The 26,606-nt window shown below is 52.2% G+C and overlaps 3 protein-coding genes across 4 annotated transcripts; 2 read left to right on the top strand and 1 right to left on the bottom strand.

The window, feature by feature from the left end:
* Positions 1-73: 73 nt before the first annotated feature.
* Positions 74-3,918, bottom strand: PPT1 (palmitoyl-protein thioesterase 1). The gene is made up of 9 exons (XM_058856682.1): positions 3,790-3,918; positions 3,498-3,607; positions 2,624-2,751; positions 2,299-2,369; positions 1,569-1,671; positions 1,401-1,491; positions 1,185-1,283; positions 952-1,023; positions 74-716 (listed from the first exon to the last, which is right to left on the bottom strand). Exons 1-9 carry the CDS (start codon positions 3,887-3,889, stop codon positions 594-596), a joined length of 897 nt encoding a protein of 298 aa, XP_058712665.1. The 5' UTR covers positions 3,890-3,918; the 3' UTR covers positions 74-593.
* Positions 3,919-6,100: 2,182 nt separating this feature from the next.
* Positions 6,101-8,804, top strand: RPL11 (ribosomal protein L11). The gene is made up of 6 exons (XM_058856683.1): positions 6,101-6,155; positions 6,532-6,682; positions 7,043-7,149; positions 7,514-7,645; positions 8,003-8,113; positions 8,729-8,804. The coding sequence occupies exons 1-6, from the start codon at positions 6,150-6,152 to the stop codon at positions 8,756-8,758; spliced, it is 537 nt and encodes a 178-aa protein (XP_058712666.1). The 5' UTR covers positions 6,101-6,149; the 3' UTR covers positions 8,759-8,804.
* Positions 8,805-12,982: 4,178 nt separating this feature from the next.
* On the top strand, positions 12,983-24,941 carry ELOA (elongin A). 2 transcript variants are annotated; one of them, XM_058856674.1, is made up of 11 exons: positions 12,983-13,361; positions 17,871-17,927; positions 18,524-18,642; positions 19,434-20,646; positions 21,421-21,535; positions 21,885-22,040; positions 22,399-22,496; positions 22,742-22,922; positions 23,350-23,461; positions 23,713-23,864; positions 24,509-24,941. In XM_058856674.1, exons 1-11 carry the CDS (start codon positions 13,290-13,292, stop codon positions 24,568-24,570), a joined length of 2,337 nt encoding a protein of 778 aa, XP_058712657.1. In that variant the 5' UTR covers positions 12,983-13,289; the 3' UTR covers positions 24,571-24,941. The 2 variants fall into 2 exon arrangements, with proteins under 2 accessions (XP_058712657.1, XP_058712658.1); XM_058856675.1 differs by having other exon boundaries at positions 21,888-22,040.
* The last annotated feature ends 1,665 nt before the right edge of the window (positions 24,942-26,606 follow it).

A 26,606-nucleotide genomic window follows, 5' to 3' on the forward strand; every position in this document is an offset into this window, starting at 1 on the left:
TTTGGGAGCTCATCTCTGCCTGACCCAGATTTTCCTCAGCTCCCCTCCAAACACAGTCAGTAGCTGTCCAAGCTTCTTTTTTAGTTGGTTAGATGGAAAGTTCTTTATTTATTTCATTTGTACAAAAGAACAGAAACCAAGCCATTAGTTGAAAACTCTTCAAGCTGTTAATACTGCTGAATTCCAAACCCTCTTTTTTTTTTTTTTCTTTCTCCCAGAAACCCCTAAATTTGGCCTTTTCCCCCCATCTTGAAGGGTGGGCTGTAACATTTCCCCTGCACACAGCCATGAGAGCTTTGCTGATCCCTACTGAGTTGGGTTAATACTGCCAGTGTGTCCTGCAGGAACAGGGGATTGAGGACAAAGCTCTGGCACAGCTCTGAGAACTGAGGTGGATTTACCAGGCCCTGGAGTGTGTCAGAGCCAGAGCAAGGCTCAGCCCAGGTGGGAGTGGAATCCTGGCAACCCCTGCTGAGCTAAACCTCCCCCTCTTGTTCCCCAAATCCCTGCAGGCTTGGCTGCACCAAGTGCTGTTGCACAGTGGCTGGTGTTAGTTACAGTGAAAAACCCTGCCCAGTGCTCCCAGAGGAGCTTCACTGCAGGAAAGGGAGGATGGTGCTGTCAAACCACTCTTCTGAGAAGTGCAGGTGATCCCCCTTCACCCCCAGGAACACCAACTTCCCTGCTTTGTCCATCTCCTGCAGCCCCAGGCGATCCTGCAGAGGGAAGGGGGAGGTTCCACCACTGTTCCCCTCATGGAGGGGGCAAAAGGGATTTGAGGGGGATCCTGAGCCAGGCAGGAACCACCAGTGCCATTCCCTGAGTTTCACCAGGAATGGCTGGAGGGAAATGTCTCCCCAAACAAACAGCTCCTGGCAGGGGGAGTGACAAGAGCAGAGCTGGGACAGTGAAGAGGGGACACAGCAGAAGCCCCCATCCCCCAGAGCTCACCTCTTTGTACAGCGAGGTCTCCTGCAGTGGGATGGTCTCCTTGGCTTGGCCACTTTTGTAAAACCCAAACCACTGCATAAAAACGGATTAAAAAAATGAAGGAGGCTTCCAGCAGGCTTCCAGCAGCTCCTGGAGCTGTCTGTGCCCAGCTTGCCCCTCTGCAAACTCCAGTTCTGCCACCAAAGGACAAACCAAAGACAAGGAAGCCCCCAAACCTGCCCTGCCTTCCTCACCTCAGAGATCGGAGGGTCCACCATGGTATCGTTGAGGAATTTCACCATCACAAACTTCTTCAGAGCCATCAGGTTTTTCTTGTAGGTCTGGTTGATGCCCTGGATGGAAGCAGGAGAACACATCCAAGCCCCTGGAGAGCCCAGAGCCAGGGAAACTGCCTGCTCTTCAACCTGAACCCTCCCAGGCTTCTGCTCTCAGGTCACCGCTGTCCTTACCCTCTCCTGATTGATGTCAGCCAAAAAGATGCTGTTCTTCCTGTAGTCCTCCTCCTTCAGGGGGTCGTGCCAATACTCTGCTTGGACCAAGCTGGAGAGGGGAGAAACCAGGGCTCAGCCTGGAATGCCAGAGCTGCTCCTGTGGCCTGGCCTGGGGGAGGTACTCACTGCTCCTGCACTGCCTTGGTGTAGGCTCCCAGGTCCAGGGTTTTGCGGATCCAGTCGCAGACGTGGGAGCTCTCCCCGGGACAGCGTGGGAAGCCATACACCCCTGGGGCAGGGACACAGCTCAGTCAGCCAAACTGGGACCCCTGGAGCCCTCCTGCTGCACAGGAGCCACCTCTTGCACAGCAGCAGCAGCAGCAGCAGGAGCAGGAGTTACCCAGGCAAGCTCCTCAGCCAGCCCTCCTGCCCCGGGAGCTGGGGCAGAGAGAAGGGATGTGCTGGGTGCTCCCTACAAATCTTCCCTCTCCAGGAGCTGGGGAGTTCTCAGGTATCTGAAATGCACTGCCAGCCACTCCTAACTGCACACCTCCTTAATTCCACTTCATACCTCCCTCTCCTTGGGGCTCTGACCTTCCAGGTGCTGATTGTAAAATACCCTGAAGGTTCAGTTTCACAAATCTACAGAGATTTCCCACAGAATAAATCATCCCAAAAGTCCCAAGGTGTGTAAGAATCCTACCCAGGCAGTGAAGGCAGCTCCTGACAGAGGTCCCTTTCCACTGCCAGTTAAGCAAGATCAAGATAATGAAATCAGCAAATATTAATTGGGCCAAACAGATCAGCAGGTCCAGAAAAGGGCAAAGGGACAATTTAATCCATAAGAAAGTGATCAGAGCTTAGGAAAGAGCCCCAAAAGGTGCCCAGGAGGGGTGACAGCTGCAGGGGACACTACCTTGGTGCTGTCCCCCGACGGAGATGAGGTTGAGCATGGGAGGAACAGGGCACCTCTGGGCCACAGCCCTCCTGTGGGGGAAGAGGAAGGAGCTGAAAGCGTGCCCAGGCCACAGCTGAGAGTTCTGCGTGGGTTTGGGCACTTGTGCAACGTTTGCCAAGGGATTTAACCCTGCCTGGAAGAGCAGGGCTGCGGGAAATCACAACCTGCCCCCTTTGGAGCACTCCTGCCTTTAGGAATTTGGCAGTTTGTGTCTGCTGAGTGCTTCTGAAGGGTCTTAAACGAGCAGCTGAACCCAGCAGGAGTCCCTGGAGTGCAGACTTACAGGAATTGGCCTCCCTGGGAGAAGCCCATGGCGTTGTAGCCTCCCTGGAGCCGAGGGTCCGTGGCCAGCTGGCTGCACACCTCCCTCACCTGATCGTTGACGTTCATGAAGAAGCTGTTCTCCATATCCTGAGGGATCAGATCAGGATGGATCATCTGTACCTGTGCCATGGCTGGTGATGTTTTCAGCTCTGCAGACAGCACTGACATTTGTGGTTTTGAAAGAGGACCTGAGCTGTCCCAGGGACAGAAGTGAAATTCCAGTTCTGAGACTTCCCTTTACCATGTCCTGCTCTAGTTGTCCAAACTGGCTCATGTGGGGCAGAGACATTTCTCCAAACTTCTTCACAGCTTGAATCTCTTCACATTTTATTCATGTATACATAAAAATTAAACCCCAAATGTCTCCAGAACCCAGAAAACCACCCACACTGAGCATTGCCCTGAGGAATGATTTAAAGAAATTCCACGGGACTACAAAAAATCTGTCAGAACCCACGAAGGTGCAGAAGGGTGTAATTTATTACACTGAAGTAAATAAATGTTTGCAAATCAAGAAGCATGGCCAGGGTTAAAGCTCTGCCCCAGCACAGCATCCATCCCAGTATTACCTCCAGTGGTTCGAGTGTGCTAATCAGTGGATTTGCATATTAATCCAATTTAGGTCAGGGATTTGTTTTCCCCCAGTGCTTTTCTGCAGGTATTAGCTGGACTTTATCGGGTTCTACCTGCCAAAGCTGTTTACCTCACTGAGAAGAGAAAATGAGCAGGGAAAGCACAGCAGGAATCCTTGTGGAATCCTGTTAAAACCACGGCGTGCAGTAACTTCAGCCCCACCCCTGCACGCAGACACCCAAGAGTGACACCCGATTTACCTGGATCATGTTGCTCCCAATCTTCAGCGACAGGACGTAAATCCCCGGGATTTTTTTCTCCACCAGTTTTTGGATGTAGCCCATGCTCACCGGGTTGCAGCAGCTGTCTCCTGCGGGAGGGAACACGGGGATTGACCACCACGCCACGGCCGCGGCCCTCACCTCGCCTCCACACACACACCGCGAACCCCGCTGCCACGGCACCGGGAGCTAGCCAGCGTCCCTCGGTTCTGCTCGGTCCCCAGCCAAGCCCCGCCGTCCCCGCGGCCGTGGGCGGAGGGTCCCGGCTCACCCATGCCGTGCCAGATCACCAGGGGAGTGGCGGCGGCCGCGGGGCTCAGGCACAGCCCCAGCAGCGCCAGCACCGGCACCGCCACCGTGAGCGCCGCCATCTTGGGCCGTCACATGACCCGCCGGCGGCAATAAAGGGGCGGGGCCTGAGCGGGGCCAATCAGGGGGCGGGACCGAAAAGGGGGCGTGGCCTGAATAAGGGGGCGTGGCCTGCGACTGCCCCTGGACCCGGGTTCGAGCCCCGCCGTTGCCGATCCCAGCCAGAAATCCCAAATCCTGCGGGCCGCTCCCCGCCCCGGGACACGCAGCCAGGAAATCCATCAGGCCTGCGTGTTGTCCACGTGGCACTGCTTCCTCTCTGCCCTGCCGCGCGTTGGGAATGGGCTGGGGCACATCCTGCCTGGGCTGCTGCCTGATTTCCTCCTGCAGAGGCGGGTGCTTGGCACAGCAGCCTTCAGGAAGTTCTTCTCAGCACCGAGTAAGGACAAGCCTTCATCTGCCACCCAGCCTTTCCAAAACACTTGTGTGCTCTGTTGTAAAGTGATTCCCATTTCCTCCCAAGGGAAGCTGCTCCCAGGCACCTTCCTGGTGGCTGTGCCATGCCTTGGCTGCGGTCCTGCAGTCATTGTGGTCCTTCTCACGCTGGCCTTGACAATAACCAGCATGCCAGGGACAGGCATCAATATCCACCACGTGGATATTGCACATCTCTGCCCTCCCTGGCTCTGCATCCTTCCCATTCCCAGTCCCACGAGGCCTCTGCAATTCCTGCTCTCCCCTTTTCTTCTGGAGCTGCTGGCATTGGAAGATAAGGGGTGAAATATAGGCTTAAAATTCCCCCCACTCTTGCAGGGATGATCCTAACGTGTCTCAGCACTCCAGGCAGCGTTCCTGCAGCGAGGGAAGGGACAGGAAGCACCCACTCCTCTCCCTCCTGGTGACAGTTTCCTCCCGGCCTCGCTCAGGAAATTTTGCTCTCTCCCTCCCTAGGGAATCACAAATACCTTTGGCATAGTGGCAGGGATTATTGCTCCCACTGCAGCTGGACTCCTCATCAGCCAGGTAACCTGGGGCCAGAAACCAACAGCACATCCCTGGACAAAAAACAAACCTGCTCTCAGCAATGGATTCCTTTCTTTGCACTGAATCAGAAATGACACCAAGCCCACCCCCTCTCCCAGAGAAAATGTGTTGTAGCACCTGGCAAAACAGAGCTCTGGACTATTTTGGGGACAGGGATGACTCAAAGCAGGAAGAGCTCCACATGGGACCCCATCTGGATGTATTTGGAGATGGGGAGAGGGTTGGGGGAGCGGGTGAGTGGGAAGCTCTGTGCCAGGCAGGAAAAGCTTCCTGAATTCAGCAGAGAAATGTCAAGGTAGGAAATATCTCTTCAACAAGATGGGGTCCGACAATTCTTCTCTGTGAGGGTGGGCAGGCCCTGGCAGAGGTGCCCAGAGCAGCTGGGGCTGCCCCTGGATCCCTGGCAGTGCCCAAGGCCAGGCTGGACAGGGCTGGGAGCACCTGGGACAGTGGAACGTGTCCCTGCCATGGCAGGGGTGGCACTGGGTGGCATTTCAGGCCCTTTCCAACCCAAACCACTCCAGGAGTCTCTGATTCTCTGTGTCTGGAGCTGCTGGCTGCAGTGCCCTGAGCCTGTGCCCATGGGAAGGAGCATGGACAGATCCCAAATGGGATCCAGGGATTGCTGGAAGCCAGCCCAGCCTGCTGCTATTTCCAGCAAAGCTTTTCTTGGATGAAGTAAATCCATAATGAAGCAGTGTTACTTTTTAACCAGAGGCTTTTCACACCCTCTGCGCTGAGACTCCTGACACTTTTTTCTCTCCTTAATGAGACAAGCTGATTATTCATTTATCCTTCATCCCTGCTTAGAAGCAACTGGGGCAAAAAACAATTGATGGCATTACAGAGCTTGGGCTGGCAGCTCTGGGGAGGCAGGGAAAGGGGATAAACAGGGAAAGCCTTGAGCTGGTGCCATCCTTACCGAGTGGGAGCCTCCTTGAAGGCATTTTCTGCTCAGGATGTGGCTACTGAAGAGAAGTTTGGACTCCAAAGTGGTGTGAGTTTGGGCTGCTGGGAAGTTCTGCTCCCCCCCTGAATGCATCACATGCTTGGGGTGCTTTTTCCTGTCTCCGTTCATTGTGGTTACTATTAACACTTCCCGTTATTAGCACATTTGACCGTGTTTTCAGTGATGAGCATTAATTAACGGCGGGAGCCATGACAGGGCCGCGGTTGCCATGGCAACGCCGCCCTCCGCCCGCCAGGGGGCGCCGCCGCCCCGCGCGCTCCCATAACCCCCCGCGGCCGCGCGCTGCCCGCCTCTTCCCCGCCTCCATCATGGCGGTGAGTGCCGGAGCCGCGGGCCGGGACTGGGCCGGGCCGTCTCCATCCGCCGCCATCCGCGCTCGCCGGGGCTCGCCCGCTGCGGGCGGGAGCGCGGAAGGCCGGCGGGAGAGGCACGGGGGTGGGATGGGCGCGGAGGAGCCGGTGGGACGCTCCGAGGGAGCGGCTGTGGGAACAGGCCGCGGCCCGCCCTATGGCGGCGGTGCTCGGGAAGGGACCGCGGCACCGGGACTGAGGCCCGGCGGGGAGCGGAGCGCGGTGTCCGGCTGCGGAAACCTTTCTCCGGAGCCCTGACGAACCGTCCTGGGGCTGCCGGGGCGAGCGGCGAGCCCTGCCCTGGGCACCCCCGGTTACCCTCGGTGTGGTCTCTCCGCAGCAAGACCAAGGTGAGAAGGAGAACCCGATGCGGGAGCTGCGGATCCGCAAACTCTGCCTCAACATCTGCGTCGGGGAGAGCGGGGATCGGCTCACCCGCGCCGCCAAAGTGCTGGAGCAGCTCACGGGGCAGACCCCTGTCTTCTCCAAAGGTGAGCAACTGCGGAGGAGCCCTGGTGCTTTTCTCGGTTGTTTTCTCGGTTGTTTTTCTTCCTTTCCCGTGGATGCAGTGGCAGCGCGGTTCGCAGGAAAGGGCTCCTCGGCAGAGCCGGTGTCGGGAGAGCTGCTGGAGATTTGGGGGGTTTCATTATTTAGGGATTCGTGCACGTTTGTGTCATTTGAGTTATGTCTCCAAACTCAAACTGCTGCTCTGCCAACATCCCTTAAGACGGAATGTGGGGCTGCCTCGGTTCTTTTTAATTCCCTTGAGTTTATGGCGTGTTGAGAAGCTTTGAATCCGGCGGGTGGGAATTCTCTGGCTGTGATCTAAGTGTAACTATTGCTGCCTACAGCCCGATACACGGTGAGATCCTTTGGGATCAGGAGAAATGAGAAAATCGCTGTCCATTGCACGGTTCGCGGGGCCAAAGCAGAGGAGATTCTGGAGAAGGGGTTAAAGGTGAGGATTTTGGGCTGGATCTTTGGTTTGTGGAAAAATGGAACCTTTCCATTCTGACTGAAGGGGGGTGTGCTCTGAAATGTTGCAGCTGGTCTAGGTACAGGTCAGATCCATGGGATGAAGTGTTCACACTGTTAATCTGGGTGTTGTTTGATCCTTATTTAAGAACTAATTGGTGCAGCAGCTGATTTTGTTTCGTGTTCTGTCTTTGCTGCTGGAATTTAGGATCAAGCTAGGGGAGTAAAATTTTTGGGATAAGGACTCAATAGCTTGTGAAGAAGTTTGGGGTCTGGTAGCAGTGGGCAGGAGTTTTAATTCTGCTTCCAGTCAGGAGCAAAACAGTGACCAAGAACCAACGTTTCAGGTGCGAGAATACGAGTTGAGAAAAAACAACTTCTCAGACACGGGGAACTTTGGCTTTGGAATCCAGGAACACATCGATCTGGGCATTAAATATGATCCCAGTATTGGGATCTACGGCCTGGATTTCTACGTGGTGAGTATTCCCTGTTTTCTGGGCTTGTGGGAAAGCTCCAGAAGGAGCCTAGAGCAAACCCTGGCTCCCATGGACTTGCTGCCAAGTGCTGGAAGATAGATTTGGATTTTGCTGACATTTTTCTAATCTGAGATTCCCAGAGCTGCCATAAAATCCTTGATTTATGACAAATCCCACAAAGCCTCTTCAGAAACAAACCCTGTTGTTTTGACAGCAACTCCTGGGATATCATTGGGCTGGGTTTGGGGAAGGAGAGAGCAGCAAGGCATCACTGATGAGGAAATTTCCCTCCTGGAAAAGTGTTTAAGAAAACAGTAAATGTCAGGGTGAAGCAGTGCTGTTTGCCTCCTCCTGCAGGTGCTGGGCAGGCCGGGATTCAGCATTGCTGACAAGAAACGCAGGACTGGCAACATCGGGGCCAAGCACAGGATTGGGAAGGAGGAAGCCATGCGCTGGTTCCAGCAAAAGGTACATCTTTATTTTTGTACCCCAGGAGTTTTCTAGCAAGGAACAGCAAAATTCCTCATGGAGAGGCTGGAGAAAATCACTGGGCAGATCTTGATGAGGGCTTAAATCGTAGATTTTTACTGTCCCAGAGTAGTAGAAGGTGCTACTACTAAATAGAAATGTTAGAGCAGGAGTGCTGTTTGTGCTTTTTTGTGCTGAACTGAAAGAGCTGCTCTTGGCAGGAGAGCTGGGAGGAATTCCCAGCTCTTGTGGAAATGACTCTCAGTTTTTGGAGGAGCTGCATGTTTGGGGATCCTGAGTGAGGAGGCAGGGTTAGGATTTGTTGGTCTGACAGAGCTCCAGGCTCAGCTGCCACACTTGGAGGATGGAGATATCTGCAATTAAAACAAATTCTTGGGGTTATCTGTCCGTATAATGAATAACAGGATAATGAACAGGAGCTGCTGAGAGCTGGGCTGGAAATCTCAGAGGTGGGGACTGCTGATAGTTTCTTGGGGGGGGTTTTGATAGAAAGTGTGGACAGACTGTCCTAGACCTACACAGGTCACACCCTGATCTTGCCTGATGGTGATTTCTCACTTTGGTTCTTTTTGTTTCTTTGTGTTTCTTTCACAGTATGATGGCATCATCCTTCCTGGTAAATGAGCGGTTCCTGTTACCAGAGAAGTAAATAAATTTTTCTAACCCCTAACTTGTGTTGTGAGTTTTGTGGGAAGCTGATGGAAGCGAGGGTCCTTCTTTTCCACTATTACAGTTTGGCTTAATTCTTTATTTTCTCCTTTTTGTTTTCCCCAATCCATGCTGCAATCCAGTGCTGCAGGCTGGGGAGAAAAGCTCTCTGTCCTGCTTCTGTGCCTGCATTCCCTGCTTAGGCTTCGAGATGGAGATGGAGGCAGCTCAGGGGACAATTTCCTGGCTCCCAAAGTTTGCAGTGAGCCCAGACATCAGCGTGCCTCCTTACCCAGCTGTCCCACACTCTGGAGCTGGGTGTCCTTCCCTGGCTGGTGGCAGAAGCCACGTGGAACTCAGCTCTTCACGTGCTGCTTGCTATTGAGGCCACAGAGCTGGAGCTGGAGCCCAGGGATGGTGCAGCACGAGACACCCACCATGGCCTCGGGGAGCTCCTCACCCTCAGCCCGCTCGTTGAGGTCAGGGTTGTAGCACTGCACACAATTCTGATAACTCTTCCTGCTCTCATTCCAACCTCCCTCCAGCTGTCTGAGCCAGCCCAGGCTGCTCCCTCCAGCTGTCCCAGCCGGGCTCTAGCAGCACACAGAGCTGGAGTGGGTGTGCCTGATGTAGCCACAGGTGGCCATGGATGACTGTGGAGGCATCTCCAGGGTGGTCCTGCTGTGCCAGCTGGTGGTGGTGGGGATGTAGCACTCGACAGAAGCCAGCAGGCACTGGGTGTTGTGTCCTCCCACAGCGTAGAGGAGCCATCACAGGTGCTCAGTGGATCTCCTGGGCTCCATGCTGGCCAGGTGTTGACGTGTGGGTCGTACCTGGGGGAGGAAGGGCAGGGCAGTGAGGAGAAGGGGCGTCCCAGACACATCTGCCTTCAGAAGAGGTGAGTCGTGCTCTGGATGTGCCTCTGTCTTCTCCAGGAGTGAGAAAACACCTGGACAGGCAGTGCAGGTGGAGACAGGTGCTGCACAGCACTAAATCCTACCTGTGACTGCTGCTGCTCTCCCCCCCTGGACAGCCCAGCATTGCTCCTGAGCTCCAGCCTGCCCTGGAAACACTGAACTGCTGATCTGAGGTGTCCCAGAGCACTGTCACTGTCCCTTCTGCCGAGTCCTGGCAGGTAGAAGAGGAGCAGGGACAGAATGAGAAGGCACCAGTTCCCTGTGTGCCCAGGAGATGGCAGAGGGAACTGCTGTGTCCCCAGAGCGATGCTGCAGGGACTAAAGGCCAGCCTGGGACAGGTGGATAAACTGCAGACCCGCCAGTGACTCCCTGAAACCTCAGAGCAGGAGGAGGATGATGGTTCCTGAGTGATCAGGTGAGGAAGGGCTGGCCTCAAGATGTGCCAAGGATGTTGGCTGTGCTCTCTCAGGTGGCAGAGCCACTGGGAAGTGCAGAGGGGTGAGGAGCCTTGCAATGGGGGTACAGGTGCCTTTCTGCTCCTTAAGATCTTCAGAAAAGGAAAGGGAAAACTCCCACTGAACCAAAATCACCTGGGTCAGGTCTAGAGAAGGATGGGAACTGTTCCCCAAGCCCTGCACACCTCTGTGAGAAAGAGCCATGACTGCAGGAGGGGATTCTCAACAAAACCAGTGCCAGGACCTTTGCTGCATTACAAAGGACTGAGGATTTTGGGTGGCTGCTCTGGGGAACTGGGAGCACCCACTGCTCCTGGGGTGTGGGGCCACGCACAGCCCCAGTCTGGGGTGACAGCAGGGTGTGTTTCACCTGACTCAGGCACAGCTTTTGAATATTCCCAAATCCCATTTGAACCTGCAGTCTGAAACTCAGCAGTGACCTCACCTCCTCCAAGGGAGCTGGGAGCAGCCAGTAGATGAGGGAACAAATCTGGCCAGAAATAGCTGTTACCGCTCTGTCTCACATGTCTGGGGCTGTTTATTGCACTTGGACACAAAGATCAGGTTTCTTGGAACTGAATCAGCTCATATTTAGCACCAGGAGGGAAGGGGGGAATTAGGAGACTTCAGCAAAAAAATGGAGAAGGGAAAAGTTTGGGAAAAGTTGAGTAAAAGTCTGTCAAGAAAGAGGATTCCAGGCTGGGCTGGAGTGGGAAAGTGGCAATGCCAGCACAGCCAAGCTCAGAGGAGAGAGCAGAGATGACTCAGAAGCCACAGGGGTTCAGGAGCAAAGTCCCAGGCACTTGAGCCATCCCTGGAATTGTGGTGTTTCATGGGGCTACCCCAATTTACACCACTGAGAGCTCATCGATCACGGTGTCACATCCTGGAGCAGGCCCAAAAACTGGGACCCAAATGCTGCTCTCTCCCTGAGTCTGGATGTGAAAGGATTTCTGACACCAGCTCAGCACTGGGAGAAGGAACTGGGATTTTCCCTTTCACAGCAACAACACTTGGATGTTGCATTTTATCCAGACTCGTCAGAAAAATTTGCAGTTTCAGCTTTTTGGCTGGATCTGAAATGAAGATACAGGTTAAATATTGGAATTTCCTAGGAAAATAAAATCTTTTTTCCAGGTCTTCTCTCCAGATCCCTCAGACTTTCCTCTCCCTAAGATACAGCACTGCCAGAGCCTCCTTGCAGCCAAGAAGGAAATTGTTCTGGGGTAAAACAGATCTTCCAACTGCAGCACACTTCACACAAGTACAAGGAAAGTTTTGGATTGATGTCCCTGGGATCCTGCCTGTCCCCTCTGGGCACCTTTGACAGATTCCCAACTCAAAGAACAGCACATGTTAGATTTATTCCAAAGTCTGGCTGTGGGAGGGCACAGCGACCTTTGTTACCTGCACTTAATTTAAAATGGGACATTATTGCTGCTCCTGATTGAAATGTCACTGCAGTGACCTGAAAGGGGTATTTTTTTATACAGATTAATCCTGTCTGCTGGATTAATCTAGGGAGCACGAGTGATTTGAAGAGATTTCAAAGGGCCCAGACAGAATGGAGGGAAGACATCAAGGGAAGCTTTTATTCTGGCTGTTTAAATTTCCCTTAAAAGACAATCATTGTCCTCACATCCTTTCAGTGCTGCTAATCTCAGCCCTGATTACTGAGCCAACAGCAGATCAGTGTAACAGTGCCTTCAGAAAGTTGTGTCAGGCTTATTTTCTTTAATACTGAACCAGAGTCCCTCTCTTTTTCCTGCTGGTGGGTTCAAACAGATTCTGAGTCACAGCCAGCCTGGAAAACTACCTGGGCACTGCAGCTCCAGGCACTCTTTTGCTGCTAATAATTCCTCCAGCCCTGTTTTAGAAAGCAACAAAGGGGTTTTTTTTCCCATTTTCCATTATTCAGCAGTTCCTGGCCCCACACAAAGTCTCTGCTGATCCTGCCAGGTGTGTCCTGGCTCTCTGTGACTCACCTACAGGCTGGGGCTGATCTTACCTTGCTCTCAGACAGGTTTGTCCAGGGGGAAGCTCTGTCCAGTGCCAGGATTTGCAGGTTGAGGCACAGAGACCCTCAACTTTCCCCACACGACATCCTCCTCCCTCCTCTCCCAGCCAGCTGACTGCTCTTATAGCTTCTACACTTACAGCTGGCTTTTGGGGTGGTGTGAGGTCAGCCACCCTCGCCGAGTCACAGGGACACGGAAAGGGCTGGACTCAGATCCAGACTGAGACCTGGAATGGGCTGGAATTGGGTCCAGACTGAGACCTGGAATGGGCTGGAATTGGGTCCAGACTGAGACCTGGAATGGGCTGGACTCAGATCCAGACTGAGACCTGGAACGGGTCCAGACTCAGCTGAGACACAGCACTGCAAGAACATCCTCAATCCCAAAGAAAAGCAGCCATTGGGAGGCAACAGGAACAGGTCTGGAGTGACATTGCCTCAGGAAAAAAAACCTGTTGAGTTCTGGGCTGCTTGAGGAGCTGCTGGAGTGGGTCTAAAAGAGAGAACAGAGATCACTAAAGGACTGGGGCATCTCTCTGGTGAAGAGAGACTGCGGGAGCTGGGCCTGGTCAGTCTGGAGAAGGGAAGGTTGAGAGGGAATCCCATCAATCCATAAAATGTCTCCAAGGGGTGTCAGAGGACAGTGACAGACTCTGTTCAGGGACAGGACAATGAGCAATGTGCATCAACTAAACCACAAGTTCCACCTCAACACGAGGAAGAGCTTCTTTCCATGAGGGCGGCAGCGCCTGGAACAGCTGCCTAGGGAGGGTGCAGAGCCTCCCTCTGTGGGGACATCCCAAACGCACCTGGATGCGTTGTCACCTATCCAGGCGACACTGCCTTGACAGAAGGTTGGACAGGACATCTCCAGAGCTCCCTTCCAGCCGCAGCTCCTGTGGGATTCCGTGACAGCCCATCCTGAGGGCGGAGCTGACGCGACCCTGCCAGCACTCAAGATGGCGCCGCCCTCTGCCCGCACCCGCCATGGCCGAGGCCGCGTTGCGCCGCTTCCGCTTCCTGCCCGCAGCCAAGATGGCGGCGGCGGCGGGGCAGCGCCGTGGGCCCGGCGGCCGCTGAAGCCGCTTCCGCCGCCGCCGGCTCTCCAGCAGTAAAAATGGCGGAGTCGGTGCTGGAAGTTGTGGGCCGGCTCCAGGCGCGGCTGGCGGGCAGCGCCGAGCCCAAGAAGGTGATGGGGGCTGCCTCAGCCCGCCGGGGTGCCGGCGGTGGGGACGGGGCTCGGGAGCGCGTGGGGCAGGGCCTCCCTCCGCCGGGGCTTCCCCTGCCTGGAGTTCCGTGCCCGGCCGGGGCCGCGGGGCGAGACGTGCGGGCTGCCCGGGGCTTGTCCCCGGCTCGCAGGCCTTGGGGGTCCCGTGGCGGAGGGCGGCTGTGCTTTGTGGGGTCCCCCCGTGGCAGCGGTGGGCGGGAGTCCCTTTTTCGGGTGGGCTCGGGGTGGCGGCAGGGCTTCCACGGCCGGTCCTGCCGCCACACCGGCAGGCAGGGCTCCCTTTCGGGGTCCCCCTGGGCAGACGGGCAGCGGAGAGCTCTCCGGAAGAGTCTTGCCCTGGTGACGTGTTGGGTGGCGGAGCAGGGTGAGCCCACGCAGGGAGGCACCGCCGCGGGGCTGGGGGGGACACACGGCTCCGCTCCGGAGCTGCCTCCTGTCGCCTCCTTCCCTCTGCCTTTGCGGGACTCGCTTGGCTCTTCTTGCCCCTCTCCACCGGGGAATTTGCCCGCTGACAAAACGTTCTGCCCGCAGCAGCTGCCGTGGAGCGGCTGCTGTGCTGCCCCGAGCTGTCCTGGGCTCGCTGTGTTCGGTGACATGAGGCTGGTGACAGTGGCTGGCTGTCCTGCTGGGCACCAGCGTTCAGAGCTGGCTTTTCTAATGAAATCTGGAATTATGGTTGAACTTGGTGCTGTTACTCTGTTCAGAGGGGGAGCATCTGTTGAGAGTATTGACACGTGTTGAATTCACGTTTTGTGTAATTCAGGTGAAAGAGGAGGCAGGCAGGGCTGTGCAGCTGCTCTGTGCTGGGCTGTTTCACTGAAACAAACACCTGCAGAACTCTCTTCCCGAGATCTCCCAGCACCCAGGAAGAGGAGAGGATGCTCGAGTGCTGACCCTTTGAAATGGGAGCCTCTGTAGGAGCTGCAGCCTGGCTGGGGGTGCTGCCATGGGATCTGGTTACTCTTCTCACCCTCTCAGCCAGGACCAGAGCAGGGTTTAACTGCTGGAGCCCCAAATGGAGCTGAGGGACTGCCAAGGACTCAGTTCCAGGGAGTCTGAGCTTCGTGGTGCCGAGACCATGGGCAAGACATCAAATATTGTCTTACAGAGAATTAGTGCTGCTGTTCCCCGACCCTTGTGTGAGCTCAGGGCAAGAAGTGCTGGTGTGTTTCTGGAGCACTGCAGTCCCAGGGCAGTGTTTGCACAGCCCGACTCTTTCTCCAGTGACCTCGTGGTGCGAAGTCATTTCTTGCTCTGTTGATCCTGGGCGGTTTTGCAAGGGCAGGCAGAGGAGGTAAAGCAGGGTAATGACTTGAAAACCTCTTTTCTTCCCCAGCAGAAAGGCCCTGTGACCTATATTCTTTATTTTTGATACTTTTCCAGCCGTATCCTCGGAAGCATTAGTGGTTTAAAGCCTGAATTTAGTTGCCATTGCACTGTCTTGATAGGTCTTGTGAGCACCTTCCTATTGAAGGAATTTGATCCTGTCAGCAGGACAAATCCATGGCATCCCTGGGTACTGCCCATTTTCACTTTTCTTGCCTGATCCTTTCAAAATATTTTATCAGGAACGTGAAAGAATAATATTTGCCCAGTGTCGTGTACAAACTCACTGCCTTGCTGAAGGGTGTAAAGTGTTGTTATTACTGGTTTTGGGTGAAAATTGGGCTGCTGGCACGGAACAGTGTGAGTGAAATCTTGGACAGTGCTGTCATGGGTTGGAAAGAGTCCTTTTTTCCCAGCAGAGGAGGTCCAAGCTCTGCTCCATGGCTATGGGAAGAAAGAGGAGAAGGAAAACAAGAGCAAGAGCATCTTCACGGAGGCAAAGCAGCCAGGCTGTGCTGGAGCAATTTGACATTAGTGTGTGTTTTTAGTGTCAGTCTGGCTGCCTTCTTTCAAGAAAGAAAATAATCCACCCATGTTCAACAGAACTTGATTGGAGCTGGAACTCAGGGAAGGTTTTATGGGATTGACTGAAGCCCTGCCCCGTGCTGGGGTGTTTTAGAAGAGCTTTGTCGTGTGTGTCTCACAAGACACGAGCCTGGTGTTTCCTGCCTCCCACCTGGTCGCCTTTTCCTCCCAGGGTTTGTATGATCCTGGTTATTTCCAAGATGAGCTGCCAGATTTAGAATCCCAGGATTGTTACAGGTTGGAAAAGACCTCCAGGATCGAGACCAGCCTTTGATTGAACCCTTCCATATCAACTGAGCTCCGCATTGAGTTATTTCTTGAACACATCCAGGGATGGGGACTCCACCACCTCCTTCCAATGCCTGACCACCTTTCTGTGAAGAAATTCCTCCTGTTGTCCAGAATTCTTCCTGATGACCCTTTAAGTCTCAGTGGGATGAACTCCATCAACTTGTTTCTAAAGGAAATAAAGTTTAGTATGAGTTTTTAAGCCCCACTGCATCAAAGTTGTCCCACTTGGTGCATCTCATGGACCTGTGTTCCACGGAGGAATCAACTGCAGTGGCTGTGGAATAACTCAGCTCCTCGTGAGACGTGTTCTGGATCAAGTGTGTGGCTCCTCTGGTCTCCAACCACACTGAGAACAGCATTCCCATTGAGAACAGCACCTCTCTTCCTGGAATTCAGCCCTGAAGGCAACAAATAACTGAAGAGCAAACAGAACTGTGGGAGATGCTACAGTGGGGTGTAGCTAGAAAATATTTGGGAGGATTTAGGGATACCAGGACGAGTTCTTCTTGGTTCTTACTCTCATAGTGGGATTTTGTAAGCTCTGAAAGAAACCTTTCTAGGAATTCAGCTAGCTCACAGACATGCTGTTGCTTTAATATTGTCCTGATTTTATCTTTTTCAATCTAGTACAAAAATCCATCCTTCTTTCCCTTCCTGTCCCCTTTGCACAGGCAAGTCCAAACTCCTTTATTACCAATCCCAGAAGGATTTTGGCCTTCCCAGAGGGATCCTGACCCCTGAACTGTGGCAGGCAGTCCTGGGAGAGGCAGCAGAGTAGGACTGTCCCTGCTGCTTTTGGTTTGATGGCTTTGGTTGCCAGTGCATTTGTTGAGCAGCTGTGCTGGCAAGGCAACAGCAGCCACTCTTGGTATCGGTGTTTCACTCTTCTAAACCAAGAAAACCGAAACCTTCTGTCACAGTTATTAGATCCTAAATATAAAAAAATACAAAGGAGTGGTTTCTAGTGGACAGAAGTCGTGGTTTTGCTTAAGTCAGAGCAACCCTTCCCTGGGTGTCGAGGAGTGCTTCCCCTCTGAGAGCAAGAGCTCTCCTCAAAGAGATTAAAGGAACTCATTTCCCTCCGGAGAAGGAAACCTGCAAACCTGTCTGACCCTTGCACGGTGGCCCTGGGGGTGACTGGGTGCCAGCTTAGGCTGACAGTGCTGATTTGAGCACGAGCAGAGTGCTTTAAAGAGAAGATCTTCTGGATCAGGGGCAGCCCTTTGTATGGCATATAGCATAGGAGTGCTGAGCACAGCCTGGGCTGTATAGGGGCCATAATAATGGGAATGCTGATGAGGCTGGACTGTGGCTATAGCTGAGCTCTGGGAAATGATGTGAGATGTGTCCTACCATGTCCTGTAGCTACAGAGCCAGCAGACATGGTGGTGAGGCCATGTCCCAAACCACCTGGCTGGCAGAGGTACAGGAACATCCCCTTCACTTAGAATCCCACAATCATTAGGGCTGGAAAAGATCATAAAGTCCAATGTGTGACCGATCCCCACCTTATCAACCAACCCCATGTCTGGTCAATCCTTCAGCACCTCCCTGGACAGTCCATTCCCATGCCTGGCCACCCTTTCCTGAAGAAATTTCTCCTGGTGTCCAACCTGAACCTCCCCTGGCACAGCTTGAGGCTGTTTCTTGTTGCCTTCAGCTCCTCACTGGAGAGGGCTCCTTGTTCCACCCTGTCCCATGGAAAAAACACTTCTCTGGTGTTTGGTGAAGGGAAGGGGAAAGAGTGGAGCAAGAGGGAGGGAATTTGGAAGTGATCAGGTGCTGTTTTAGCAGCTGATTGAAGAGAGCCTGTGGGCAGTGGAGACACTGGTTCACCTCTTAGGTCTTTAGCAGCATCTAGAAATCTTCCTTCCTCTTTTATTTTGGTTTGCTCCCACCCCTCTTGCCAAGGGGTAATTCCACCACCACCTTTTGAGTCACAGGCTTCCAAGTCCTTTCTTCCTCTTGCTGTGTGTTTCTGTTCCCAGTGCTTTAAGCCAGATTTAAGCTGCAGTCCTGTGTGAAGCAAATGTTAATATTTGAGTGTGCTACAAGACTTTCAGGTGGGTTCCTGTGGGCAGAGACAGGATTTTTTTGCAGTTTCCCCTCGTGTCCAGCTTCTCAGGAGCTTTTTGTGGAGCGAGACAGCAGCTGTCAGCCACTTGGATCTTCTTGAAGCTCTCAGGCAGTGCAGCATTTCCTTCCTCCCTAATCCCAGTCTGTGGTCCTGTGTGACAACTCTGAACATTTCTCCTGTTGCCTCCACAGCTGCTGAAGAGTCTGAAGAGGCTGTCAGAGTTACCCATCACCGTTGACATTCTCGTGGTAAGAGCTGGGAAATCTCTGGGGCTTTTCATGGTGTCTGTGGAGTCCCAGGGAGGGCTGTTTTCCATGGAAATGCTGCTTTCCCTGGAACAGGGTGTGTTTCCCTGGCCACCTGCTACAGCCCAGTGACATGGGTGTGATTGTGATAAGGTTCTGGAAGTGCCAGGGCAGGTGGGAAGCCACGGAGGACAGTTTGTCACGCTCTGTTCTCCCAAAAGCTTAACACCTGACTGGGATGTGAGAGCTGGAGCAGATCCCAGCAATAACAAATCAGCAGGAAATGAGGAAGTGCTAATCCTTACAGTTTTTAATGGCTTCTGTCTTCAAACTTGCCAGCTCTCATGGTAAATACTGACTTGGGTTATTAATACAAATAATTAGTGTTTGACTAAGGTAGAATTAACTCTTTGGTGTACATGTAGTGAGTGATACAAAGCAGCTGAAAACATAATAAAAGTGATATCTTTGCTGTGAGATCAAGGAACTTTCTCCCTCGCAGCAGTAGGGAGCGTGTTCTTTTCATTGACTCTTTAGGGAGTTTAGCAGGGGTGAGAATTCCTGTTTTGCTAAGATGGATTTGTGCTTCTCTCCTGAAGGAGACAGGAGTTGGGAAGACTGTGAACAGCCTGAGGAAACACGAGCTCGTGGGAGACTTTGCCAAGGACCTTGTGGCCAGGTGGAAGAAGCTGGTGCCGGTGGCCCAGGAGGTGGAGCGGTGAGTGAGCCCCATGGATGAGCTTTGGGAATGTTTTTTTTCAGTGGATATTTCAAACTTCTCTGGCCAAGGCTCTGGAAATACTTGTAAAACCAATATGCAATCTCTGCCTGGGGGTTTTGCCTTGTTTTGGCAGAAACTTCCTGCCTTTGCTGGCTCTGGAGTGTTGGGATGATGACAGCTGCAGTTTCATGTGGAAGCTGGGGCCAGCTTTCAAGAATTGGCAGTTTGATGAAGAGATTAACAGGAGATGCCTTAATAAAGCAAAGATGCAATCTGCTTGCTTGCCATTTTATGTTCTGAAGACAGGAAGTTCTAGGCCCAAGTAATTTGAAAGAAAGCTTTTATGAGCCAGAATCCTATGGAAACTGGAAGTTATTGCTAGCAGGCATGTGTCAGTAACAAAGCTGTGTTGAACCCAGCAGAGATCAAATAGATTTGAGTGATAAAGGCCCAGTTATTAATGGGAATTTAAAGGAGTCTCATGCCCACGTGTTGAGCTGGGGGACTGGGGGACATTTCCCACAGCATCACACAGCCAGGAGTGTGTAGGCAAGGAGAAAGTTCTGTCTCTAGTCCTAATAAAAGTGCTTTGTCAGTTCTTGCACTAGAAATGCAGTTTTTAAATCTCTGATTGTTGATGTTCCTTAGAGATTTAGTGGGATTTTTGCCACAAAGCTACCAAATACAACCTTGGTCTTCTGTGAGAGGTGTTCCAGTCCAGGGAATGGCTCTTTTCATTCATGTTGGGCACTATTAATCTAAGTCTTTTTGGTTTCTTCTCCCTTCAGAAATAACCTGGACTCTGAAGAGCGTGACTACGAGAGGAGCAGCTCGAGCAAAAGGCATCAGGAATCCTCCCTAAGAGAGGATGAGGAGGCTGACCAGGATTACTCAGAACCCTTCCAGCCATCTTGCAGCCAGTCCTATAGCCCAGATCACAGGGAAAAGAAATCCAAAAGGCATCCTAGGCCTGAGAGAGCCCATGAGACTTACGGCTATAGCGGCCACCAAGGGAAGGGCTGGGGCAGATCCTCCCCGGTGCTCTCCTCAGACCAGGAGTACTCGGACTGTGGACAAGCTGTGTCACCCGAGCCCAGTGAGAGCCCCCAGGATGTGGACACAGACCCTTACGCCTCTGAGGAGCAGGAAGAGCCAGCACTATTCCATCGGAAAGCCAGTAAAGGCCACAGCTTCCAGGAGAAGCTCGGGGCAGGCCGGGAGCGCGGCTCCAGCGATTTCTGCGACAAAGGGAACGCGAGTCGGAGCAAAGAGCACAAATCCTCGCACAAGAAGCAGCGACTCGATGACAGAGGGGATGACAGGACCTCTGCCTTCAGCCCAGAGAGGTTGCACAAAAGCTCTTTTAAAGAGCAGCTCCGAGAATCCCCCGTGGCAGCAGCTGGCAAGGAGAAGCAGAGGACATCAGAGGGCACCAAAAAGGAGAAGAATCGGGAAAGCGGCGCCTCCAGGAAGGAGAAGTCGCACTCGTTGCTGCACTCAGAGGAACCTTTGGACAACCATGTGAAGAAGCAAAAGCATCGGGACTCTGAGAAGAGCAAATTGGAAAAGTCCAAGCAGAGCCTGGAGAGCTCTAACTCGGAGAAACGGAAAGCTGAGAGTGACTCGGGCAATAGGATCAAGGAAAAGGGGGGTTCTGGGAGCTTAAAGTCTTCGGAGGGGAAGCGCAAAATCTCCGATGTGGAGAAAAAATCTGTGGGTTTTTCCTCAAATTCTGGGGAGGGGGAAGCAGAGGATGAGTTTGAACAACCTACAATGTCGTTTGAGTCATATCTCAGCTACGACCAGCCCCAGAAAAAGAAAAAGAAAGTGGTCAAATCCTCGGCTGGGTCAGCTGGGGACAAAGACCGAGGGCACAGCAAACAGAACGGATCCAAAGCCAGTACCAACAGCTCAAGCTCCAGTCAGAAAAGTCCAAGCCACAAAAGAACAAGTGAGAAAAAGGCAGAGAAGAAACCCCCAGAGCCTCCTAAACCAAAGAGGGTAAGGTTTGGTGAGAAAGCAGAGTATCTGTGGATGTGAGCTTAGAATCCAGCCCAGTTTGCAGTGCATCTCCTGCTAACAAGGTTCTCATGTCTCCCCTCTCAAGTATTTGTGCTTCTCAAAAATTGACCTTTTTTAGTGTGCAGAAATGGGAGAACTGGTGGTACAAGGCAGCTCATTCCAGAAGACAAACCTTCTTTTGTGAAAGCCTGGAAAATGAGCAATATTTCTGTACAGATCCTTTGTCACATGGGTGGCAGGGTTTGGTGTCTAAATAGGGACTAAATGTAAAAAAAATCATTACTGTTTCATCTTTTTACTCAACTTTTAAACACTTGGCTCTTCACAGAGTGGTTTTTATAAGGTTTAAATCCTGCTTTGCCATTCATTCTAATAAGTGCTTCGTAAAACTCCATATCAAAGTTTTCAGTTTTCCTCAGTTTCTGAGGTTCCCTTTCTCCTCCATCAGTGCAAAGTTTTTTTGCAGGAAGAGGAGAAAATGAGTGTTTGAGATCAAGGAAATGCTTCTGCTTGTCCTGAATAGGTTAAAAACAGGGATGTCTCTTTCTGGAAGGTGCTGAATGATTCAGATCCCAAATTTTGGCTTCTTCCTCTTGGCAGCCACCCCCTGAGCTTGTTGCCTTGTGCAAACTGAGCAGCACTGAGTGGTTTATTCTAAATATTCAAAAAAACCCCACAGCTGAGTGCTGTTTGTACACTGGTGGAATGTCACATGTATTCCTGTCTTATTCCATGTCCATCCTCTCCTTCCAGATAATTTTAGATGTGGTTCCAACGTTACCAGACATCCCCCTGCCCCCCATCCAGGCCAATTATCGTCCTCTTCCCTCGATTGAGTCCATCACCTGCTCCCAGACAAAAAGAAAAGGTATGTTGGGCAAGAAATGGGTTTGGAATGAGCCAGACTGTGGGAGAGAGCAGGAGTGGATGCTGGCTGGGGGCTTTCTGTTGGGGTCTGCCAAGGGCAGAGGTTTCAGACAAAAAATCGGCCGCTTCCCACGTGCTCCATCAGAAATGAGAATAATCCTTCACTGACGCTTCTTTGGGGCTTGGGCTTTGGCCTTGCCCTTCCTGAGCTTCCTCTGCAGTGTCTTGGAGAAGACTTTGCCCTTTGTGTCACTTCTGGGTGACCCCAATTTGTGCCTCCTGTGCTATTTATCAGGACAGGTTCTTTCTTTTCTCTGCCCCGTCCTCACTCCAAGTGTTTCCCTCCACAGCAGTGTCCTCGCCAGTGGAGGAGAGCGAAGCGGGTTTCACAGGCCGACGGTTGAATTCCAAAATGCAGGTGTACTCTGGCTCCAAAACTGCCTACCTCCCAAAGATGATGTCCCTGTACCAGCAGTGTATCAGAGTCCTCAGTAACAACATCGACTGTAAGTACTTTTCCTTGTCTCAGAGTCACTGAAATTTTGGCAGCTTGTTGGTACAGACCCCAGCAGTTCCCCCTTGTTACAAATATGGGATAAATCCCACTGGAATTCCAGGTGCTGCAGGGATCAGCACCCAGAATGCTTTCAAGCAGTGCTGAAGCACTGGAAATTGGAAATGGAGCTTGCACAGGTATTTCTTAACTTGGAAATATTGGTGCCTGAGGTTCCTTTCTCCTCCCCTCGTCCTGTCTGGTGTTGTGCAACGCTGCAGTTCTTTCACTGTGTTTCAAGGTGTCAAGCCCTTTCTTTGGCAAGGAAGGAGCAGGATAATTAATACCCTGTTCTTCTTGCTTCTCTCTAGCAATCTATGAAGTGGGTGGTGTCCCTTTCTCCGTGCTGGAGCCGGTGTTGGAGAGGTGCACCCCGGAGCAGCTGTATCGCATCGAGGAATGTAACCATGTGAGTGCCTTGGCCTGGGAGAAGGGATGTGATGTGCAGGGCTGTCCTCAGCTGCAACAGCAGAATAGCAAACAGAGATGTTTTTCATTGCAAGACGTGGCTTTTGTTCCTGGAGTTTAGAGTTCCTGGCTTTGCTGCACACAGGCCCTGCTGGAATTCCAGTGACACCAGCACTGAGCTGGTGCCAAGGGAAAGGGGACAGGAGGAGTCAGGAGGGATCCCAGCTCTGTGTGGGTTTGTTTCAGGTGCTGGTGGAGGACACAGATCAGCTGTGGCACAACCACTGCCTGCGAGACTTCAAGAACGAGAAGCCCGAGGAGTTCGAGTCGTGGCGGGAGATGTACCTGCGGCTGCACGACGCACGCGAGCAGCGCCTGCTCATGCTGGCACGCAACATCGGCTCTGCCCACGCCAACAAACCCAAAGGTGGGGCTTAGGGAGGGCATTTGGGTTTAAAACCAGTCCAGTTTAGGGGTTGCTTAGCTCTGTGTGCTCACCTTTGCTTTGTGGTTTAGTGGTGGCTCGTTTTCATCCATGATGGTGTTGAAGCAGCTCAATATTTGACACCAGTGAGGAGTAGGCTCCTGTTCCATGTGGTTCTCCATGCTGGCATGGAAGAGAACCAGGGTGGGGGGAAACATTCCCGGTTTTTGGATGGACATAATGAGAACTGCTGAGCTGATCAGTCTCATTTCTCATTGCTAGAGGTTCAGACCTTAGGAAGGAGACTGTCACTATTTCTTTGGAATGGATTGACTGGGGAGAGGTGGATGAACTGTCAGCAGTAGGACAAGCAGTGAGGAGCCTCATTTATAGCCAGCTGGATGTAAGTGATGTTTCTGGCCTCTTGCAGGGAGAGTGGCCAAGATGGCATTTGTGAACTCTGCAGCCAAGCCCCCTCGGGACGTACGGAGGAGACAAGAGAAGTTTGGAACTGGAGGCCCTCTTCTGCCAGAGAAGACCAAGTGAGTGTTCCTCTTGCTCAGGGCCCCTGCCAGGTGCCCCCTGAAGCTCAGGAAAGGACACTGTGTGTCTGGGAGTTCCTTTTGCAGAGAAATTTGTAACTGTAATCGTCTGTTTCCTGCTGGGAAGTGCAGGTCACCGCTGGTTCCACATTGTAGCAGCCCTGCTGCTGTTACAAAGGTGTCTTGTATCTAGAATTGTGTCAAACCATGGTGAACCCTTTATGGAAACACCTGTCCTGTGTCTGTTCCAGAATTAAACCAGTCCTGTACACATCCAGCAAAAGCCACGCTCGGGCGAGTGACGAGCAGTCCTACGATGGGCCCAGCACCAGCAGTGCCCACTCGGTCCCATCTTCAGGTAGCACCTTCTCCTCCTACGACCCCAGGAAACCCCCTGTGAAGAGTAAGTACAACCTGCAGCACATCCCTGTGGTCTCTTAGAGCTTCTTCACAAACAGCTGCTGTGGGAGAATCCTCCAGGCTGTGCAGGAGGGTTGATGTTGGTATCTCTCCTCTCTCTCTGTTCAAACTTGTTGCATGAGGAGCAGCAAAGGGAAACATCTGATTCACCTGCTCAGAGCTGACTGTAGCAGCCTGTCCTAAAGGTACCAGTGAGGCAGAACCTCTGCCTTTGCCCTCCTGCTGCCTGTGTCTGTTTGGAATTGGAGTGCAGCTCTCAGGGGAAGGAGGCAGGGAGGCTTTAACCAGAGATCTGTGCAGGGAGGCTTTAACCAGAGATCTGTGCAGGGAGGCTTTAACCAGAGATCTGTGCAGGGAGGCTTTAACCACAGATCTGTGCAGGGAGGCTTTAAGCACAGATCTGTGCAGGGAGGCTTTAACCACAGATCTGTGTTGGTGCAGTGCAGAAAGCAGTGGATTCTCCTCAAATCTGTGACCTGAAAACTCTGATGGGCCCTGCTCAAACACTCAAGTCTGCCAGAGCTGCAGATTTCAATTGCTCTCAGCTCTTTGTCTGTCACTTTTGCTTTCATTCATTTCATTTTTGTTTGATTCAGCAGTGTTTTGTTTTTTCTTTCTCTTTTGCAGAAATTGCACCAATGATGGCAAAGACTATCAAAGCTTTCAAAAACAGGTTCTCTCGGAGATAAGTTTGCAGTGCTGAGCTGGGCCTTTCTCTCTTGGGAAGGAGTGGCACTGAAAGGGGAGAAGGTACCCAAACAGCCCTTCCTTATCTTTGAACTCTTTGGAGGCTGCAGCTGCTGGGAGAAGCTTCAATCTGCACAAGATGACGGCACAGTATTTTATCTTTTATTCTGGTCCCTTTCTCAGTGTCAAGCCCCCCCTCTTTTACCCCCTGTCCTCAACATTCTGTTTCTGGCTTTGTCATCCATCGAAAGAAGGGTGTACAGAATCTCCCGACACAGGAAAATGTGAAATCTTGGCGCCTGCTGAGAGTGGAAGATCCAGAGACTTATTTACTATTTAACCTCTTAATAAATTATAAAATGGTTTTAATTAATATTTTGCCCCTCTCCCCTGATGTATTATTTATGTTGCTCCCAGTAGTCCCTCCCCTCCCAACCCAGTCCTGGGGTCAGCCTTGATGCCTCGAGCTGGAATCCATCTGAGTGGACTCTGGGTGTCACAGGAGCCTTTCCTGTGATCTGGTACCTGCTGGGCCCAAAGTCTCACCTGGGGACTCTGGGGCAGGTAGGACCAGTGGCCCATCCACCTGTCAGTCCTTTGGCAAGTGCATCCAGCCCTGAGGCTTTGCTCCCTGCTCGTGTGTGTCAATAAAATCTCAGCTCTTGACCTTCTCTGTGCTGTTGCTGTAGATCCTGTACAGGTGCTTTTGTGGTCCTGCAGGGATGCAAAGAGCCTTTGGGGACGTTTCCTCTGCTGCTGTTGTCTTCTATAAAACTGCCAGGGATTTGGAAGAAGTTTTACTGTGCATCAAGTCAGATTTTAACTTTTTATCTGGAGAGAGATAGGGGACTTTGCAATGGAAAACAGTTTTTAAATACCAGTGAAGGCATCGTTTGCCTCTTTCAGTGGGAAGAAGGAATGCTTTTGTCTTGTTTTCTGTGTGGAATTGCAAAGGATTTATTTCCAGTTGGGAAGCTGATGCCTAAATCCTGTCTTTTCCCTGTACGTTTTGCTCTGTCCCCTCTTGGGAAAAATCCAAGGATTTTGGTCTTTGAACCCGAAACCACTTGAATGAGGTTGGAGGGAGGTGAGCAACGGAATGTGGCTGTTGTAACACGTGTGTCCTTCAGAGCAGGAGTTCAAAAGGCTCCCTTGGACCTGCTGTGTGAGGAGCTGGAGCTCAGGAAGGAGAAGGTGCTTGATGGGGCTGGTGGGAGTGTCAGGGAGAGGTCAGAGCCCTGCTGAGGATGTGAGGATGGCAGCTGGGCTCGTGGGGGCCGGAGCTGGACACAGCCAGGAGCTGTGCTGTGCTGTGCTGGTGGGAAGCTTTCTGCTTGTGCGGTGTGACGGGGGGAAGGTTTCTGCTTGTGTTTTGTCTGCCCCAAAGGGAACCCCAGGGGTGGTGCAAGCAGAGGATGGGGCTGGGGAGACCCCAGGGCTCATGGCCTCTCTGGGAGGGCTCCAGGCTCCAGCTGGGTCAGAGAGGGGAGGGATTCTCCTGTTCCAAGCCATATTTGCTGCCCTAGGACTTTGCTGTCTGGGTGGAAAAGATGCTGGTAGTGGATGCTGTTGTTGGCAGCTCCTGAGAAGCTCTGCTGCTGGCTTTCTGTGGCTGCCAAATCCCAAACCGGTGGAGCTGTCTGTGTGCACTGACCGGGGGAAACTTTGCTGTGAAGGGTCCTCCCTGGAGGGCTCTAGAAAAATCCCTGTTTTGCTTCTGGTCTGTTTGGTTTTTTTTTGTTTGTTTCCTTTTTTTTTCCCTCCTCCTTTAAAAGAAACATCTTTCTTTAAAACCATTCTAAACACCTGTCTCCTGTTTATTTGCTCTGTTCTCTGTTTAGTTTGAAATTCTTGGAAAAATGTTCTCAGACTCTCATGTGCTGTAAGTTTGTTACAGTCCCAGATGCTTTAATGTTACTGTGCAGCATTTCAGTGTGTGTTGTGCTGTAAAATAATGGCTCCTTCCTTACTCTCCTGCGTTTTTGCTGTATTTAATTTTGCTGTATTTTTAATTAGATAACAATATATTCTCTTCTGC

The sequence above is a fragment of the Poecile atricapillus genome, chromosome 24 (assembly GCF_030490865.1).
Source record: "Poecile atricapillus isolate bPoeAtr1 chromosome 24, bPoeAtr1.hap1, whole genome shotgun sequence".
Classification (NCBI taxonomy): Eukaryota; Metazoa; Chordata; class Aves; order Passeriformes; family Paridae; genus Poecile; species Poecile atricapillus.

Coding starts and splice junctions, on each gene's coding strand:
- PPT1 (XM_058856682.1), bottom strand. CDS start 3,889: ATGGCGGCGCTCACGGTGGCGGTGCCGGTGCTGGCGCTGCTGGGGCTG. Junction 3,608..3,789: donor GGTGATCTGGCACGGCATGG/GTGAGCCGGGAC, acceptor TCCCTCCCGCAG/GAGACAGCTGCTGCAACCCG. Junction 2,752..3,497: donor TTGGGAGCAACATGATCCAG/GTAAATCGGGTG, acceptor CTGATCCCTCAG/GATATGGAGAACAGCTTCTT.
- RPL11 (XM_058856683.1), top strand. Junction 7,150..7,513: donor TTCTGGAGAAGGGGTTAAAG/GTGAGGATTTTG, acceptor CCAACGTTTCAG/GTGCGAGAATACGAGTTGAG. Junction 8,114..8,728: donor TGCGCTGGTTCCAGCAAAAG/GTACATCTTTAT, acceptor TTTCTTTCACAG/TATGATGGCATCATCCTTCC.
- ELOA (XM_058856674.1), top strand. CDS start 13,290: ATGGCGGAGTCGGTGCTGGAAGTTGTGGGCCGGCTCCAGGCGCGGCTG. Junction 20,647..21,420: donor AGCCTCCTAAACCAAAGAGG/GTAAGGTTTGGT, acceptor CTCTCCTTCCAG/ATAATTTTAGATGTGGTTCC. Junction 23,462..23,712: donor CTTCTGCCAGAGAAGACCAA/GTGAGTGTTCCT, acceptor TGTCTGTTCCAG/AATTAAACCAGTCCTGTACA.